This window comes from Aquila chrysaetos, chromosome 9 (genome assembly GCF_900496995.4).
Source record: "Aquila chrysaetos chrysaetos chromosome 9, bAquChr1.4, whole genome shotgun sequence".
In the NCBI taxonomy this organism is placed as follows: Eukaryota; Metazoa; Chordata; class Aves; order Accipitriformes; family Accipitridae; genus Aquila; species Aquila chrysaetos.
In genome coordinates this window covers 34,388,790-34,409,051 of record NC_044012.1, presented here as the reverse complement: position 1 = coordinate 34,409,051, position 20,262 = coordinate 34,388,790, and the positions used below count along the sequence as shown (strand labels likewise).

Sequence of the window (20,262 nt, the reverse complement as noted above, 5' to 3'; positions counted from 1 at the left end):
TGTGGATTGTTGGTTTTATGCATAACCCCTTTCCACCTAGCATTATTTCAGCTGAGCTGCCTTGTCTTATTTTTAATCAGTCTCCAAGTGCAGTTACCAGACCTAGTCTTCTTACAAAGAAGTAATTTGTTGCTTTGGGCCTTGCAACTAGAAGGGAATAACGCTTAAGCAGGGACGCACATATAGAAAGGAAGACAACGACTTCTAACACTGTTGAAATGTCAGACCGTGACCTTTAAAAAGACTGAAAGAAACCAGAGGGCATAAGCCCTAAGGGATGTTTCTGCAAGAACAAGGGTGGGAGTTGACTATTTTTGTATCTATGAAAAAAGGTGATATATTGCTGCCTTCAGTTATTCAGCCTATAGAATTACACACGTTCCTAAGCAGAGATCACGTTGTGCTCTGTTGAGGAAACAAGAAGAGTCCTCTTTTCAATAAGTAGATCTGAAATTAAGTGTGTATTACGGTTGTGCATCCTCTTAAATGTAAACAATTTGAAACATCCTGGCAGGAGATGAGTACTTTAATAAACAAAAAAGCAACAACAACAACAAAGAAAACAACAGCCCCCTCCCAAAACAAAAACACAGGTACTGTGCAGATAAACCAATCTGAAATCTTTAGTTAGCCTGAGAGAGATGGTCATGGTAAGTACGGTGTGTTTCCTTGCACAGTGTCCAGCTGTTCTTCAGAATTAGCCTGTGGTCCTGATGTGGTCACAATATAACATAACAGTGGATTTTAGGTGATTTAGGGAAGCAACAGGCAGAAAAATGCTAATAAAAAACACAGAGATGCTCCAGGTAGAAAGTATTTACTTTTTAGGTTGTATTGCAGTAACAACTAGACAAAATTTAGTTCTTTTTTGCTGAGGAAGGAACTGCCTGTGCATGCAGCAGAGCCATATCTACCTGAAAGGACCAGCTATATAACTTTTTTGGCACACAATCTGCTTGCACCGCTAATTCTCATGGGGTGCTATGTGCACTTCATCTGATGAACTTTTCATTGGAAACATTTCTCCTATTTCTGTACAGTATATGCAATTCTCCACCTATTACAAGTATCTCCTCCCAAGATATTACCAATAAATCTGATCTGTCTGTCTTCTTCAGGTGGAAGAGTAAGGTATCAAAATTACTTAAGATATGCAAAGTTCTTCACTTTCAGTGACTAGGGTATCAGTAATGCTACTTGCTATTTATACAATTTAAAGCCCTCAAGTCTTAAATTTTATATGTGGCACCTCTGTGAACCATATGTAATTTGGGAGAACGCTTTTAATATGTCATTTTGATGCTTTTGCTTTTCTTCACTTTCAGTGGTTTGTCTTGGTTGATTTATTCCTGGATATTTCCTAAAGTGCCAGGCAGTAAACGTCTGTACATTCTGTGATTTGTTTGAGCAACTCAAATCATTTTTCAGGGACCACAAAAAGGGTCTTAAGTATTTGTAGACTGCATGCATAGATATGTAAAGAAGCTTAGTTTAATTTGTGAAACAAGAAATACTAACATAAATTAGATTAAGTAATCAGTACTTTTCTGTTCAGTCTTAATTATATATTTGTTGTCTTCCAAATACAGGTTTAATCCTTATCTTTGTTATGTAACAATACAACAGTTGGTAGTGATTTGTGGATCATGGTAACAAGGCATAGAAATATTTGCTCAACTATTTATTCCATTTATCCAGTGATTTGATCATTATCCAAATAGGACAGTGAGAGGTAGCTAGTACGTTCAAGAATGCTTCCCTATGAATATCAAGCTTTAAATGACCTGCCTTTATTATGAATGTACTAGATTAAAAAAAATTCCAGTACCTCTTTTACATGACAGTTTAGTAGAAAGGCTGTGGGTTAAAATGGAGACACAGAATAGCTTTCGTGTGAAAGTAATATTCAAAACGTAAGCTGGAGTTTGAGAAGAAAGGTTGAAGGCTTTAATTTTTTTCCTTTTTATCTTTTAAAGTGTAACATAATCCTTTCTTAAGGTTTTATTAGATTTTTTTTTTTCCTCCTTCCCATTTGTAGTGATGGGGTGAAAAAAGGAATTTCACTTTGGATTGATCTGAGAGAATTGTTTTGGGGTTTTCATTAGTTTAGCTGGGCAGCTGAAAAATCAGTTATTCACACAGATTTAAAGTAGAATATTCCAAACTGTGACATCAGTTCTATAAATTAGCCCTACTGAATAAAATGCAGTGGCCAGTGCATGTTCTAAATGCAACTTAAATCGGGTAATGCCTTTCTGCTGGTTTTCTGCTTGCAGACAAATCCTACCATCTGTTTTGCTTTACCTTGTAGATACTGCTCTTTATTCTGTAGACATTCAATTAGAGAAATTCATCTTTTAATCTGTTATTTACAAGCAGTGATGTGAAGCATCAGTCAATTATACAATTGTAGAATCCATTTGGTACAGACTTAATATATACAACTTAATATGTTTGCTTGCAGTAGGATTTGCTCTTAACTACACACAAATGTAGACACTAAAAATGAATTAAACTATTTCAAATGTGCATATGGATTCACATGTGCAAATATGCACTGAGACACTCATGAGGATGATTGTTTTGAATGCTCAGAGAACCAACCTCTAAGAGCTCGCTATGACAGGGACTTCAATTTGTGCTCTTTATAAGTGTGAAGACCTGCTTGGCAGAAAGTATATCTGTAATTTGTTTCAAATGTAGGATTATTGTTTCTGAGCTTTCTATTGTATGTTTTTCACCAGTGCTTCTGAAATCTCTTGTTCAGAGCTTCTCGGTGGGGCTAGAATGCAAAACTATTCATGTCCAAGTAGCAGGGATTTTTTAAGTATCCAAGATAATTGCAGGGTAGGGGAAAATAATCTTGAGCTGTCGGAGCTTCTTGTGCGGCTCCCCTGCAGTCTTTATTGCTGCTGAATTTCAAACATCCTCCACATTCTCCAGGAGGAACTTTCCTGCAATTAAATAGCCAGAGTTCTCAGCTCCGCGTGCCGTGGCATCCTCCTCAGAGGATTCTCACTGTGACACCCAGGTATAACATTCCAATTTCTAGTCAGGCTTCAAGAAAACAAGGTATTTAGCTGAGGCAGATTTTAATATGACCTTTAGAATCTGCGAAGAGATGTGAAACTGGCTCAAAATTGACAGAACAAACTCCCAAAGAAAACATTGGAGACTTCATCAGGCAGAAAAAAAAAAAAGAGTTCTAGCTTATCTTTCTATTTTTAGGTGTTTACGGAGTGTCAAACACTGTAGTATCTCTATCAGTATCACCTTATCTAGAAACCACTTTTAAATAGGTATGAGAAGGAGGAGAAAGAGTATAATTTGAAAAGGTGAAATCAGTTTCTGAATAAGACTTTGGAGATTTGCATGAGCAAAGAACTTTCCCTAGATTTAGTTGAATGAATACCAGGTAAGTTCAGGAGTTCATGCCATTTGGAGTTTGCCTGGATAGGGAAAAAGAATATTATGGGGCTATAAAATGATAATTTCAATCCTCTTAACTCTTTTGTCTATTACACTTTTGAGGAAGTTGAGAGAATAGCATACTGGTTTATTTCCAGAACAAGAACAGAAAGAATTTTAAAGATACAGTAATATGCTATGTGTCTGTAAAATATGTTTCTAAAGCAGTAAAATATTTCATTACAAAATAAACTGTCAAATTGCAAACTGGCTTTGTTTTTGAAAAATAATAAAAATTCACAGCCCTGTATAAGAGTAAGTCAGACTTTCAAAGGTACTTTAAGTCTGAAAAGATGCACATGATGCATTATTGAATATTTAAAAGTACTTGGCCTGGTTAGTGACTTGCAGTGAAATTCTACTTGTGTCTTTAAGGTTTATATAGAGTTGAAAAATTAACTCCTAAGTAAATAAATCAGCACTCTCCAAAGAATCATAATCTGTTGTGTGTCTCTTGCACTGGAAAATCAGAGAAGTAGTCTCTCAAAAAGATTTGGGGATTTGCCATGCTAACCTATTATTCCAACAGTGTAGTTGACTTCGCTGTGCCTGGGCTAAGGCAAGGGCAGGAAACAAGCTTCATATCTGTGATCAGCCAAGAGCTTGGAACTGATGCAGATTTCTGCATGGTGATGACTCCAGGAGCTGCTAGACAATCTGGAATGATCCAGCAGCCCGCTACCACCAGAAGGAATTGGTCCCACTCTCCAACAGCGGGGCTCTGGTGTGTAACTCTGCCCTCCTGTGCACGCCCTTGGCACCTCAGCCAGCCTCTTACTAAGCCAATACAATGTGCTTATTCACCAGAAAATGAGCCAGGAAAAAGTAGATTATTTCTGCCCATCTAGATGAGCTGAGTCATCTCACCTGAAAGGAGAGATGACCACCCAATTTGGCTAGTGGGGAGAGCGTAATTTTGCAACTGGGAGGAAGCAAAAGAGGAATGAGAAGAGAGGAGCCACTTAGCAGAAAGCTTTAGACTGGATTATCTCTTCTGCTCAGTCATGATCTGGGAGTGGATTATCATGGATACTCCTGGGGATGATAAATCAGCTGAGGTATAGCCAGCTGCACACACAACTGCTTTAGTTAGCTCTGCAAAACTTTCTTTGGAAAAAAGCACATACTCATTTTTCCTCTCTGGCATATATGGAGACAAAAATACCATATACCATGCCTGATGCTCTTAGAGACAGCATCTGTAAGCATGCTGCAGGCCTGCTAGAAGTTTGATGTCATTCAACGGTCAGAATAAGACTCCTGAAAAACTGTCTGGTTAGTTATTCTGATGTTTGTGTGCCTTTTTTTCAGACAAATTCTTTTTCTGAGAGACCTTAGCTTCCTACTTAGTTGACAAGAAGATAAAAAGGGTTGGGAATGTGTCAGGGTTACAGATATACCTTGTAACAAAGAGAAAACTTCATGAGAAGGATGAAGACCTTGTGATTCAGAAGCTAATAAGAACACGTCGAGAAAAGTTCTTACTCATCTGCATTAATGAGTATAGCCTTTGTATTTGGGGAAAGTTGGTGAGATATATTAGTGGTTGCTGACAGATTTGGACTGTACATGTTATTTTAGACCAGCTTTTCGGGACAGGAATTAAACCTTTGTTTCCTGAATCTTCTAAGCAGGAGGACCCCTATGGATTCAGGACACTACATTCCCATGTTCATAGTGTGTGTATATCGGAGACCACAGTGAAGAATAGAAATACCCAAGAAGCAGTGTTAATTAGCTCTGGCTGTGTTCCATGCTACCGAAGTCAGATTCTTTCTTGTATCTGTGCTTGTGTGTGTACATGTGTGTACATACATATATATATATATATATATATTCTATGGTGCCCTCCAATTTCTAGACTGTTCAGGTACAAATACCCATTAATATCTTCACTTCCTTCTGAGAAAACACTCAAATATTTTTAAGTTGCATTTTCTTTAATGAATGTAGAATGGGTATGTATTTAGTGATATATTGCTAGTTTTATTGACATTCCTCGAAATCTTCTGCATGTACCAGGATTCTGGTGGTGTTTTAAAAAGATTTAACAAAAAAAAGAACCCACCCCCAAAAAATCCTTTTTATCTTGTTAGTGAATGTAGCAATAGAAGATCAATATTGTAATTGTTGGTTGTACAAATTCAGTGTTAGGTACAGAGCCTGCAGCAAGATGTAGAGACACAATATGGATTAACAAATTTAAAATGAATTTTAAAAAAACATACTCTGGAGGGGGAGAATGATCAGCCAGCAGCCACAAACACTTTTGTGCTGCATTTCACATTCCACTGGAATTGGATTAGGGTATATAGACATGGCTTGTCTCATAAAAGGCCAGCAGCAGAAACTGGCCTATTACTTTTGCTGAATCATGTGTTAATTTAATGCTTACAATTTTTTTTCCTCCTGTCAATAATGGCCTGGTAGCAGAACTGCAGTCACCACACAGTCCCTGGTATCCTTGCAGAAAATGAAGGCAGAATTTTGCAGACATTTGAGGCAGAATCTGATTGACTACTGATTGTCTGAATAGAGTCTGTTTAAGCAGTATAAGGCTGTTGCATGTGTGGTCCTGTATTTCTGCCTCTGTCATGAGGAATTTGACAATTGATGTTGGAATCCTGGCACTCTGCAGTCCCTCACTACCCAGCCTTACTTTACTTTTACTGGTTCCTAAACATAAGTACACTAGAAATAGTATTTAAGTCAAGATACTCCTGGCAAGAATTCCAGCTTTCTAAGTTTGTGGGTTTTGGGGGGTTAGGGTGTGTGTTTGTTTTGTTTTTTAATTTTTTTTTTTTTTTTTAAATCTTCATTGATTCTTTCTTCCTTTGCAAGTAGAGGCATAGGAGGTAAGAGGGGGCAGAAAGGGAGACAGAAACTATTGCCATTGAAAGCCTGAGAAATCTTTCAGTACGTTAAACACTGAAGCCCTTTTATCTTATTTCTTTCACCATTAGGGTGCCATAAGCAGATAGCACCTAGCCTAGTACTATTTTCATTAAAGAGAGATTCTATCTTTTTACGTTTCATTAAATAAATGCATCAAAATGGCAAAAAAAGGCCAAGAGATGGTGTGTGTCCAGATGGCCCAGTGAGTTTAGTGATGAAAGCTCACTGCTGTAAGCAATGACATGCTTAAGGGAGTGATGCATCTTACCACGTCTAGTATCTTTTACTCCTTGCATCACATGCAGTTGATGGATTGGGGACAGCCCTCTGTGTGATTTTTGATGTTTTGCATCTGGAGTGTCAGAAAATTTTTCCTACCCACTCTTTCCCTATGCACCAGTAGTTAACATGACTGTGGGTTTGGTTTGGTTTGGGGTTTTTTTTTCCTTTTTTTCTTACTGTAAACTTTGTGGTGCCCATCACTGTTTTGCCCTTTCATGTTCAGGCTGACATCAGATCTTGTGTGAAACAGTGCCATATCCTTTTATCTTAATACGTTTCTCTGGAATTATTACTTTGCTGCCTTTTCAGGTGGGAACTTGCCTTTGTTATATGATCTTTCTCTGATCATTTTTGTATCACTTGGTAATATAAAGGCATATGTGTTCCTCTGCGGCCCTTTTATTTAAATGATTTCTTTATCTGTCTGTCAATGTGAATAATAAAATAACTTCAGGATTGTTCATCTCTCTCCTAATGAATGATGAGGTGTAGTCTGTCCTGACATCAATGATTAATTTACAAAAGTTTCTTCAAACTTTAGTAAAATGGGACATTCAAAGAAAATATTGTGTCATCAGACTATAGTGCTGTTGTCAAAAAGATCTTATCTGACTGATAATCAGGCCCATTAAGGCAACTGGAATTCCTGGATTGATACAGCAACTGGGAGTACAATCTGCATCTGTGGATGTGTATCAAGGATGAGTACTTACAAACCCATCAAGTCAAATAACAGAGTTAAAGTATGAAAAGTGCTGGATGAGTATATGAGCTTTAATGATCCTTGGAGTCATGCATATAAGGTTATGCATGCCAAGATCAGATGCCTGCTCTCGCTCCAGACATGGAGGCATGAAAATCCTTTGATGTCATGATTCAACTTTCAGACTTATAATTTATGGCAGTCCACAAGGAGTTCCTGACAGGCAGGCTTGTGACACTGGTAGATTCGTTTAGGTTTTAGTTTATTGCCCTGCTTTTGAAGCATCATATAGTGGCTCATGTTAAGACTGAGGATTGTTTCTGTGGTGACAGTTGCTTTGGTGGAGCAAGAGCTTTCTTTCTAGAAGACCATTTTCTGAATGTTTTTGACGTCTAAATTTTTCTGTAAAATCAAACTTGGAGTTGCTGTGTGAAAGAGATTGTGTGGAGAGACCACATAAGTCATTGTGGTCTAGTGACATCCCATTGACAACATAGAATCACAGAATGGTTTGGGTTGGAAGGGACCTTAAAGATAATCTAGTTCCAACCCCCCTTGCACGGGCAGGGACACCTTCCACTAGACCAGGTTGCTCAAAGCCCCATCCAACCTGGCCTTGAACACTGCCAGCGATGGGCAACTTCTCTGGGCAACCTGTTCCAGTGCCTCACCACCCTCAAAGTGAAGAACTTCTTCCTTACAGCTAATCTAGATCTACTGTCTTTCAGTTTAAAACCGTCACCCCTTGTCCTACCACTACACTCCCTGTTAAAGGGTCCCTCCCCGTATTTCCTGTAGGCCCCCTTTGGGTACTGGAAGGCTGCTATAAAGTCTCCTCAGAACCTTCTCTTCTGCAGAATAAACAACGTTGACTCTCAGCCTGTCCTCATAGAGGAGGTGCTCCAGCCCTCTGATTGTCTTCATGGCCCTCCTCTGGACCCATTTGAGCATAAATAACACTGTCATGGTCACAGCAGTTGAACGGTCCAGTCACACACTTGACAGTGTGTACTTGCTCTGGGATATAGTGATAGTAGTTACGAAGTCTATCATCCAGATTTACCTGCCCCCCTTTAGATAAAATCAGAAGCTTGAGCCAGAGTCCTTGAAGCCTTAGAGTGACAGTTCTTTGATGTGGGCCAAATGGTACATCACTAAAGATGGAGTAGATTTCTTAATTGAGGATCGCTCTGCAGGTTTATTTCTTGTTTTCTGATTCAGTATTGAATTTGGAGACCCTTCTGGGGTGAATTTCATACTGTATTTCATTAGGAGGTTTTCCTTTCCCACTCAGGTCATGGAATCTTCTTTGTGGAGTTAATAGAGAAATTGCAAGATGGACTACAAGATTGCTCAAGAAGAGCAATCTAGCAGGAGTGATAACACAGAAGCAAAAGTGGTCAAGACATGCTTTGATGGGCAGGCTGTAACATTGCCTCTTGAAAAGGAGTCCAGCTTCTGTTTCAGAAAAGCATTAACTGACTTGTCTTTCACAGGAATATTCTCATGAAGTTTAAGCACATTGTGTCAGAGTACTTTCTTCCTTGCAGGACTCGGCAATTAAAAATTCTTTCTGTTTCTGACTGCGGTAGCAATGCTTGATAGTTTCATAAATAGAATGGTTTGCAAGTGTGTATTCCTCTTAGAAATGATGGTACAAGTGATTTGTCTGCATCTGTGCATAGTTTAATTTGCTTTATTCAGCATCTACTTTGTGACTGTCACTTAATATGTGCTGCACTCTCTAACAATGCTCCAACTTCTTTAAAATTCTCTTACAAGAAATGAGGAGTCACCTTTTTACAAAGAAGCTCTTCTACATTGTCTGTGGCATTGATGTTCCAGTAATCTTTCCCTTGCTTTGTAACAAGCTCTGCACAGACATGAAGAGCTGGAACAAGAGTTGTAATAACTTGGGGAAAAGGGGGGATGTTGGCAGGTTGGGAACAGCATTGTTATCAGAGAAGAATGATAATTTCCCAAGGATGAAACAGTTACAGGGAATGTTATAAAGTGAAGCAGGCAGAGCAGTCTGAAATGCTAATAAGGAAAGGGCTTAAAAAGAAATTGGTGACTTTTGGCTTTGAAGCCTTTTTTCTCTTTCATTTGCTACAGATAAATGCATGACTCTTGGGTTCCAGGGTTCTATTTTTGTTTTCCTATTTGTGACACATTGATTTAGCCTCATAGCTGTTCAGTTGATACTTGCCCTTTAGAACGATGGTGGTGGTACTGAAAACGTGAGAATTTCTTTGGAAACTGTTCTCTAATGGAGTGACAACACTAGAAGGAAAGATTAGGGTTCCTGCTGCCAGATAGACTGGATTCTTTTATTTCTGTACTGGTATGGAAGATAAACTCTGATACTCCTCTTCCAAGCAAGTAGGCGAAGAATGATGGCAAATCTGTGCTCCAGTGTGACTAGTGATAGTAATGTGTCAATTGTTATTTCAGCCTTATGAGTTATACAGCTGCATAGAGAACAATGCGATCACTGAACGTTTTTACGTGCAATAACGTCATAAGGAAATACTTAGTTGTAAGAAATAGGTCACATCCAGGATAGGAAAACTTACCTGTTGCACTGTTCCTGTGAAGTGTAGGCAGGAGCTCACTGTCACGCTGTACCTCTGTGCTAGAGATGCAATGGCTCAGCTTCCTCTGTTATCTGTTCATGGCAGAGCTGTTGAACAAGAGTTTTCTTTTTTTGGCTGATATGATAAAGTAGTGGAAGACTACAGGAAAATGTGGCTGACTTAGTCCTCAACCCCCCCTTACATTTTGAGGTTTTATCAAAAAGCCGCTGTTGAAAATCTTTTTGAAATGTTCATGTTGAATACTGGCTACAGGGAGGAGTTCGTGATTTATGACTGGTTTCTAGCCCTGAATGCATGCTGGCTTTATGGCTTTTGGTAAATCCCATCGCTATTTTGGCATCAATTTCCAGTTCTTAAAACCTTGCCTATTAACTTGAATTGTAGATTTTTTTCAGGCAAACACTGTTCCTTGTGATGAAGTCTGATTTCAGTTAAGGCTTCTGGTCGCAGAAGTAATAAAGATTTAATAATATAATTAAATTCCCAGAATCAATGCTAAAATGAGATGCTAACTAGGGAAGAAAGCTAGCATGTCCAACTGGATACCAAGCGGTTCACTTTTGAATGCATATAACATAATATAACCTAACAGAAAATTAATCTTGCAGCTTTTGGTTTAATTTCTTGTCAGGGAATGACTGCAGCATGCAATTTTCAATGTGGATATCTGTGGGATAGAGTCTTGTGTTTATTAAAATACTTTACTGTCTGTGTGTTACTACACAGATTAGTTGTGTGGCTGTGTGAAAATGGTTTCAAAGAAAACCATCTGCAGTAAGGTCCTGGGTGGGTTTGCAGGTTTTTGATCGTGTGGTGCAGTGTGTTTCTTCCTGTGGGTTTCATTTGTTGCCCTCCAATGCATCTGAGCTATTGATGTTCTTTACAACCTATTGCGCTCTGCTGTTCTGTATCTACAGTGGTCCCTCTCTCTGGACTTCTGTTGAGCACCACTGCAAAGCGTAACCAATGAACAACTTTATTGCTTTTAAACAAGCAAAACGAGCAACTGCCACAAAGCTTGTATTGCCTTTCTTTCTGAGATCAAAACCTCCCATCAGTTTGTCACTGTGTCATAAAACTGTTCTCAATAAAGCATAGCACTTAATCAAAAGCTTGAAAATGCGGTGCTAATTGTTTTAAGCAAATTGAAGCTGCCACAAGACTGGCAAAAGAGGGAACAGAGTAAGTCATCCTCGGAAAGCTCCAGTTTTCTCTATTCATGTGTAAGGGCTGCACAGAAGGATACTTGAACCTGAGGAAGGAATATGACAAGCAACCAACAAATCCTATAAGATGGAAATGATCCTACTCAGATATTCATGTGACAGTCTTAATTGACTCTGTCCATAGAAAGTGGCATATACTGGCAGAGTAGATCATCGCTCTGTTAAGAACTGACTGAGATACACCTCGGGATGGTATTCACGATGTTTATAGCTTAGCTTTAAACTGCCTCACTTTTGAGCGTTAGTGGATTCAGCCACTTAACTAGGTTAAGACTGAAATGTCTTAATTTTCCAAAAGTGAGCATGAAGTTTATTTGGAGCAGACATCCTTGTGACATTAGAAATAGATCACACTAGCAGATTTTTTTTTTTTTTTTTTTTTTTTAAGAGATTTTTGGCTAAAAAAACATTCCAATGCATAACAAACCTAGGAGAGCAAAAATGTTCGGAAGATTCAAGGAGAACAGCTGAAACTAACTAAAAACGTAAAATTTCTGGCCAAACTGAAAAGAACCACTTATCTCAATCCTCAAGATACAGCAACAATTCATCTATTGCATTACCAGTCTGCGCTTGCAGGTGGTAAGGCAATTGTCCTAAGAAGTTGTTCCCTTCAATCTACAAGAAAAAGGTGATTTTTTTTTTTTTTTAATTTAAATATTAGCATTATCTAATTGATTGGAAGAGTGGTTTCTTTCTCATGAATGCTGGATGATAATAGATTGAATAGTTTTAAAAATAAAGTAACTGTTAGGGCAATGAAGTCCTAAGGATCTGGCAATACAGAATGAAGTTAGCGGTCTGGCAGATTTCTTCAATTTTCTGAAGCCATGGTCAATAACTTTGCAGTAAAACTGAGCTATGAATAGTGTTTTTGTCATTGACTGAGAGCTGCTGTTACATGATGTTAAAGAAATAAAGATTTAAGATTTTTAGCCAGGCTGCAGTACAAAACTAATAGCCTAATGAAGAAAGCAGTGTGACCTTTTGGAAGGTAAATGCAGAATGTTTACAATGTCATGTTCAGGGATATATCACATGCATAAGCTTTGGTTGTGCGGGAGGAGGCTGAATATGCTGCCTTTTTCTGGGATTTTTTTCAAATTTGCTGACCTGTAAAGAATTTGCTTCTTCCATCAATGACAGGCTTTTTTTAAACAGTGTCAGTCAGGGGAAGATTTACGAAAGAGAGAGGAAAGAAAACCACCCTACTACAGCATCTCTTCCCAGGTGGCCACTGATTGAAATCCTCAGCAAACCATTCACAGCATGAGAGGTCAAATACAGACATAGTTGTAAGGGATTGAGAAATAATAGCTCCTGGCATAAGCACAGCATCAAATTTAGATTTTATTGGTTTGCTTCAAACTGTTGGGGATCATCTCCTTAATCCAGAATGCTGTACCACCACTCTGCAGTTGCAGCAGATTGTCTTCACCAGACCTTGCAATGAAGCGGTTTACTCCAATTGAGAGTCAGCCCCTCAAGATTCAGTAGTGCTGTGAGTCATTGCTGTGGTCCTCTGGAAGAATCTCTTTTTTCCTCTGCAGTGACTCAGCTTAAGAGAAACTGATCGTACAGCTTGCCACAACCAATAAATTGAAAGTTGCCTGGATCTCTATGGATCATAGGAATCTATCCCTATATGGATAGATTAAACTCCTAGAAGTTTGTTTTAATCTGGTACTATTGCTTTTTCTATTGACACAAAGTATGACGTGCCCTGTGCCATACATCCACACAGAGAACAAGTAAGGCTAGTTAATGTACTGCACTCTTGCTCTTGGTTATTCTGCTGCCAAGTTCCCCATGTAGACAAGCCTTCAGATATAGTGGTACAGTAAAGATAAATTGCAGTTCCCAAATTTAACTATTTTTTGTCTTGATGTTGTTTCCTTAACAGCACTTCAGTTACCCATCCTTTATTTTGTTTGACATATTTAAACTGAGAGATTCACTGTGTGATTCTTGTCTTATTTACTCAGGTGGGTTATTCCTGTGGAACTTTGATTATGATGGTAGAGGTCTGATGTCATATTTAGGGTAGATGATATGACTTAAATCTTTAAAACTCCACTTTTATGCTGGGTCTCACCCAATAACACACAAATCTGTAATCTTCTGCAATTCTGCCTTTGTAAAAACACGCATAATTTTTACAAAAATAGTCATGGTTGCAATTAAGGATGCTGATAGTTGTTTTTGTTTTTAATTTCCTATCCTTCAGAATCCCTAATAAACTTTCACGGTCAAAATCCAGATGGTACTGCAGAGCTCAGTGTAGTTTTTGAGATTTTTTTTCCTGTTTGTGCTGATTATAACTCTCCCCAGATAAAAGTGTAAAATTGTTTGAATTTTTGGCCTTTAGCTGTTTGGAAAGCTGCTGTCAGCTTCCAGCATAAGCCAATTCATATTCGGTGCACATCCACAGCTTGATGGTAGGGGAAGTGCAACAGCGAGCAGGCCAGTTTGCCATTGCCCAAAAATTTAAAAACCAATGGACCCTGCTCTATCTGGTGAGATTGTTTCCTTTTTTTAATAGGCAGTTCACCTTCTGTTTTTTTTAATTTGTGTTGCTCTCCTATTCTGAAGAGTCATTGATTTACAAACTCTGAGGAACATTGTCCTGTGGAGATGGGGAATACAGAGGGAATATGTTTAATCCCTTAGATAATTAAGCACTAAAATAAATGATTAAAAATTATGAGGCGAAACACTCTGTTAGTTTTAATATAAAAATAATGTACTTCTCCCTGTGGAATGCAAGGGAGGGAGGTGCAATCAAAATACGGGAAATAAAAAATTGAATACCCTGAGCTTTTTGCCTCTCTCTCTAAGTTGCCTCCTTGATGCCTCACTGTGTTTAATGGTGCTTTGCCAAGCTGTTGGGAGGAGTACAAAATGAGTGGGGAATTCATAAATGGGACATTAGATGGAGAAATGCTGTTATGGGCTTGGTGATCTGAGGAGTACAACAGCAGAACAGATTTTGCCTTAGGGCTGGATAGGAGAGATGCATCCCTGCAACTCCTAAGTACTAGCAAAGCCATTTAGAGTTGTTAGAAATCTTTGTTGGGGGATTATCTAGAAAAAGGTCTTTAAAAACTTCATCTACTCTCAGTGAATATCTGGAGAGAGAGTGGGAACTGAATGCTGAAAAGACAAAGGCTAAAATAAAGGGTGGTTTTGCATGCAAAGAATCTCTGCAGTTTACTCTTGATTAAAAACAAGCAGAAAAGCCTTGGGTGTGACTTTCTTTAAATTCAGACAAGATCGAAGCTGAATTTTCCACCTCTAGGGATCATGGGACTTCAGCCTTTTATTGCTGTTGCGATTTACAGTCTCATATGATGAAGTGTGCTGAGGCCATTTTCCCAATTCTTCAGATGGAATTTAGTTCTAATTCCAGGTGGGGTTTAAGAGTTGACATTAATTAAACTTTTGAAAGTAAGGTTTTATTTTAGTTGTTTATTGAGAGAGGAATTTCAGTTTTTCAAGCTGGAGAGAAAGATTTTCAAAACTGTTAAACTCTCCTCTGCAATCCTTTCTTCCTGGCCTCTTCAATTCTGAGATTTGTTCCTTCTCTCTTACAGATGAATGATGCCCACCCTAATCTATGGTTTGTTTGTATTTTGGTTTGTTTTTTGGTGGTAAGGTTTTTTTTGTGTGTGTGTGGCTTTGTTTTTTTTTTTTAATGGACAGCTGGTTTTGCTTTTCCATATAGAAATTTCTTTGCTCCAGTTTTCCAGTTTATTATTTTGCATTACGTTAGTGCCTGGAGACCTTAACTGAGATCACAACCTTGTTATTGTAGGGGATGTTCTCATATGAATAGTAAAATAAGTCTGTAGCATTTGCAGCCTACACAGACAAAGGGTGAGGGGAAATAAATAGTAATACCCTTATTTGTTGGACATGGAGCAGCAGCACAGGAAAAGCAACTTGTCTGAGATTGGACAAAGTCTATGGCACAGCGAGATCTTCTGCCTTAACTGCTTTGTTATGGAGGTGCCTTGATTGACATGCTGGCTATGGGTAGCATCAGACTGGCTTCTGCTCCTGCAAGTTATACAGTCCACAGGTAGATAAGATGATTGTTGCTCTGAGAGGCATTTTCCAGATTGGTTTTGGTGAACACTTACAGTCTGAAATCAGAGGTTTTTAGGAGCTAACAATGCCTTTCCATAGGATTTGAAGATAACAAGCCTCTTCTAGGATTTGCAATTAATTGCAGTATATAAATGGTGACTAGCAGTAACTGACATCAGTTTAGGCCACCACAGTACTTGACAAGCAAATAAATATTTAGGTCAGATGCCAAACAAAAAATAAGGTATAATAAAGCATTTGTGGACTAGAGCTTGGGAAACTGGGTTGTCTTTGAATGCCATCTGTGGTAACCCTTTGTCAGTTTTTTGAATAAGGGTAAGGATTTGAATTTGCTATGGAAAAAAAAGGCAATTTATTTCACAATTAGGGTGTGAAGACATAAGCATGAAGGTCAGATGTTCAGAGAGGAAACGACATGTTGTATTTGCATCTGTATTTTATAACAGTGTATGTCTTTGCTCTTTGGGACTGACAGTTCCTAGAAAGATGGAGAGCTTATTCTTTAATATGATAGCCTGCCTCAGGTAATTGCTCGATGGCACAGTTAAAACAGATATCTTGCAGTAAGAGAGGCTCAGTGTCATTGAAAATGTTCTTTCAATGTGCAGTGATGTACAGTCTACAGATAATGCAGCTGTATTAAGGAACAGTGTAGGGTTAGGCAACAACAGTGGCGTGAATCCTGATAGTTATTTACAGAAGAAAAACCTCCTTTCGTAGATGAAGGGAAATAGAAGGGACAATAAATTGGATGCAAATAAAGGTCTTTTTGAAATCCTCTAGTACCAGAGTGCTGTAAGGGAGCTTTTGTGTAAATGGTTATTGTGCTAACTATTCCTAAAATGAAATTCAGCCTTGTGCAGGAAACCACTTAAAGTCCACGTATTGCTTGAGAGTGCTGAAAAGAAAGTTGACGTGAACTCTAAGTGGTCCATGCGCAGCATTTGATGTAAAAATCGTTGCATTGGTTTCCTGTACAAATACAGCTTGTTTTAGTGATCAAATTCCTTTTTAAATGTGCCTGTGCAGCGATCTTATGTTGCAGATGCTAACTGGGTGATTTTGCTCTCCAATAATAAATGTATATTGCAAGTGAAGGTGTGACCTTTGGCATGGGTAAACCTACACAAGCTACTTCTTTTAATCTAGCTGCCATGTAGAACATGTCATAACCTATTGTTTTCCAAGCTAACTAGATAAATCATCAGCTACTTAAGCTACTTCTGCATAGATTGATGATGCTTGCTATTGCCACTAATACCAGCTGCAGCACTGTCAGTCCCCTCAGTAAAGTCAGCAAGGTTATATCACAGTATGACTTGAAGATCTGATCTTTAAACTCTCCTTTCCTTTCAACAGTGACTGAGAGTCGGGGGATCCTGGAGAGCATACAGAGATTTTCTTTACTGCCAACTTACTTGCCTGTGACCTATCGTATCCACAATGCAGATGTTTCCTTCTTTCTTAAGGAAGCCAACCAGGATATTATGAGGAATTCTAGCTTGCAGTCCCGAGTGGAATCCTTTCTGATCTACAAATCCAAGAGGCCACCTGTGTTAAATGCCAGCTATGGACCTTTCTCCATTGAACAAGTAGTGCCCCAGGACTTAATGTTGTCTTCAAATCCATTTGCATCTACTAACAAGTTCTCCTTTAACTGGAAACTTAAGGCCTTCATAATGAGCGACAAAATTTACCCAAGCAAGCCCAAAGTCCAGGTCCTGTTCTACATTGTGGGCAGGGACTGGGATGACTACAGTACCACGGAACGGCTGCCCTGCCTGCGGGTGTTTGCCTTTCGAGAGACGCGGGAAGTCAGAGGCAGCTGCAGGCTGAAAGGGGATCTGGGGTTGTGTGTGGCAGAGCTGGAGCTCCTGCCAAGCTGGTTTAACCCCCCCACGGTTGTTGCTGGCCGTAAGAAACCAATGGATCAGTCTGAAGGGAGCCCTGTGGAGCTTTACTATGCCATACAACCAGGAGACGAGAAAGGGGAATGCACCAAGGAGGATGTAAGGAAAAGTAATGGGATCCGACCAGGGCGCAATGACATTGATGAGTCAGGACCTCCCTTGCAGAGGATTGGAAGTGTTTTCCTTTACCAGACACATGCTGGCCCTTCTTTAAATGAAATGAGATTGGATAATAATATTGCCATCCAGTACGCACCAAAGACTGTCAAGCAAGGTGACATTTTGACTTTCCTTGTATCTGTTGCTAAAAATTCAACAGAAGATCAGTTCACACTGAGGTAAGGCTGTTTTGTGTTTCTTTGGTACCTTATTTTTTGTTTCTCTGCTCTTGGTATGGGAAGTCAGTTTCTCATGTATAAATTGCTGCTCTACAAAAATTGTATCACAGTTGATTGATGTGATGTTTCTCCTGTTGTTCCATCTAATATTGTATGAATTGTCTGAGATGTGATCTCTTTGAGTGAGAAAGGCCTTTTCTTGAGGTTGTCCTTTGAGTACTTCTTACAAAACTTGAAATAGTAGAGCTGGGAGCTATCTATGTGCTAATAGGAGATAACATTTAAAGTCTCCTGAGCTGGAGTTTGCAGTCCTCCTAATCTCTCATTGAACTCGTGTTAAGATTAGTAAAGCTCAAATCCGCAAAGGTATTTATAGGAAGTGAGCAAGAATTAGGCATCTAAGTAGGATTTATATGCTTAAATATCTCTTCCCAACTTGTTGTAAGCCTGGTTCTGTTTTATAGGATGTTCGAGGTTCCTAAGTATTATGGATATACCAAAACCATTTCTGAGGATGAAAAATACCTGAGGATGGTAGTGGTTGTTTTTTGAACGTAATGTCAAATGCCACATTGGTTTATTTTGCTGCTTTCCAAGCACTGGGGTATTACAGTGGGAAGCTCACTATAACCACCAATATAATACAAGAAAGAACAGCAAAGACTATCAGGCTGTACTGTGACAAACTGAAAGCAGATGTGCATTGCATGCAAGTGAGACTGTTCAGTTGTCTTTTCAAGTTTGCCAATCTGTGTTCCAGCACTATAAACTAGGGTTGTGCAGCTGACACACGGAAGACTGGTGTGTGTAGATCTAATTTCATTCTTTTATCCCTTACCAATTACTCGTGTCAGGTCTTTTAGAACTGGAGGTAAGTGTCATATTCTGGATTCGGACATTGACTGACTCGTCTTGGGTGTTTGTCCCAGAAATGACCATTGGTGCCAAAGCTCACAAAACATACCTTCCAAAGAGGAGGTGCATCATAAGAGGGAGCAATGAACTCCCCGCTCTTACAAATGTCACAGATGCACCAGAGCCAACAGCTGTGCTGAGCACTAGAGATGCTTGGTGCCTTCACTCTGACTTGATACAAAATACACTCTCCTTTCTCTGGTGCCTATACATCTCAAACTCCAAAAATCTCTGGCTAAAGTCACCTGGATATGGTTCAGGGTTCAATTATTAAAATGGCATAAAGCTGTAAATGCAACATTGTTGAACTTGGATGTATACCTCATACTGGAGTAAGTCAGGTTTAACTCCACTGACCTAAGTAGTAAGGGCTCAAACTGGTCATTCTCATTATTTCCGCCCTCCCCCAGGGAGATTTGTGTGGGATTTCTGGGGGAAGTGGTTTGCCACAAAATCAGGTCATACTTCTTTGCAACTGTGTGATACATAAACTGAATAACCACAGCACTTAGCTGCTGACTTGAGGACAGTTATTTCCTCTTCATCTGATAGAGGACAAACACCAGCAGGATATCTACTTTCCTTATCATATCAGGTTTTAATTTTCTGAGTTGTTTCCTGAGTGACTGATTTCAAGACGGACAATCTGAGTTCCTCATAGTAGAGCATTCAGGGATGCCTTTCTATTTTTCTCTATACTAATGACTTTAAAGGGATATTATTTCAGACATGCATGGAAAATTCTACTACATATGAAAATTGGTTTAAATATAAACATTAAAAACCTTTTCTATCTAACAGCAAATTAAGGTAAAAACTGTTCATTGTTTTTACTCTGTAAATGCAGGGTCTAAGAAATCTGACGACTTCTATATTTGTGAGCTGTGATCAGTTAAAAGTAGAGCTAGTTATAACCATGATAATTATGTAGGTTTATAAAATTTTCAAAAATCTTACTTTGTTTAAATTAGGATGAAAACTGAACACCTGAACTTCTAAAATTAATTTTCTGGAACAAAAAGGAAACTATGTGTTTGAATTTTAGCTTTTTATTTTGAGATCTAAGGTGTCATAAAACAGAAAAAAAAGCTAAAAATAGATAGCAAATGTCGGTTCAAAATGAAAAATGTGGCATTTTCTTCTTCAAAAACATCAGTTTGCTGTTACCTTTTAAATACAAACTTCTGTAACAGCTTGCTGTTACTCATGTCACTTTCATGAGTTTTGATTTCTCTTGACCTGCTTTTCTAACAGTAGCTGGCTTTCAGACTATGATCTGCTGCAGTATCAGAGTAGTTACAATATCTGTTCTACTGTGCTTCTAAAGCACTATTGCCTGTCTGTCTTTGATCTAGCTACAGCATGTCTAAACTTCTGTTTGGTTGTTTTCTTGGTCAGAATTGTAGTATCTATGTTCTGCATTCATCCCTCTATGACACGTACATAGCTAATTCATTTTTCAGTGGTTGTTAATTTATACATATCTTCTGCTGTAAGGGAAAAAGCAACTATCAGGTAAGAACAAAAAATTAAGCTTGATTAAATGTTTTGGCTTAAATTCTTTTTTTATATTGGGATCCCCTATAATCCCAGTGTCAGACAACATACTAATGCCTGTTTCATGGCCCTCTCTTTAGGAGTAAATGTCCCTCTAAGTGATCAGATATTGAAGTAGCCTTTGACTGAAATAAGGCCCTATTTCAGGATTGGAAATCTTACATGTCAGTCTAGTATATCCATTATCCATAACTAAATGATCTTTAAAGGTCCATTCTAACCCAAACCGTTCTATGATTACACTATATAGGTTCTCTTTTG

General features: G+C 38.6%; 1 protein-coding gene across 1 annotated transcript in view; it reads left to right on the top strand.

The window, feature by feature from the left end:
- Positions 1-20,262, top strand: part of TMEM132D (transmembrane protein 132D) — a 276,562-nt gene that overhangs the window by 48,722 nt on the left and 207,578 nt on the right. Inside the window, exon 2 of the mRNA XM_030024665.1 lies at positions 16,641-17,529. Coding sequence (XP_029880525.1) covers positions 16,641-17,529 — 889 coding nt within the window. The remainder of the gene's footprint in view (positions 1-16,640; positions 17,530-20,262) is intronic.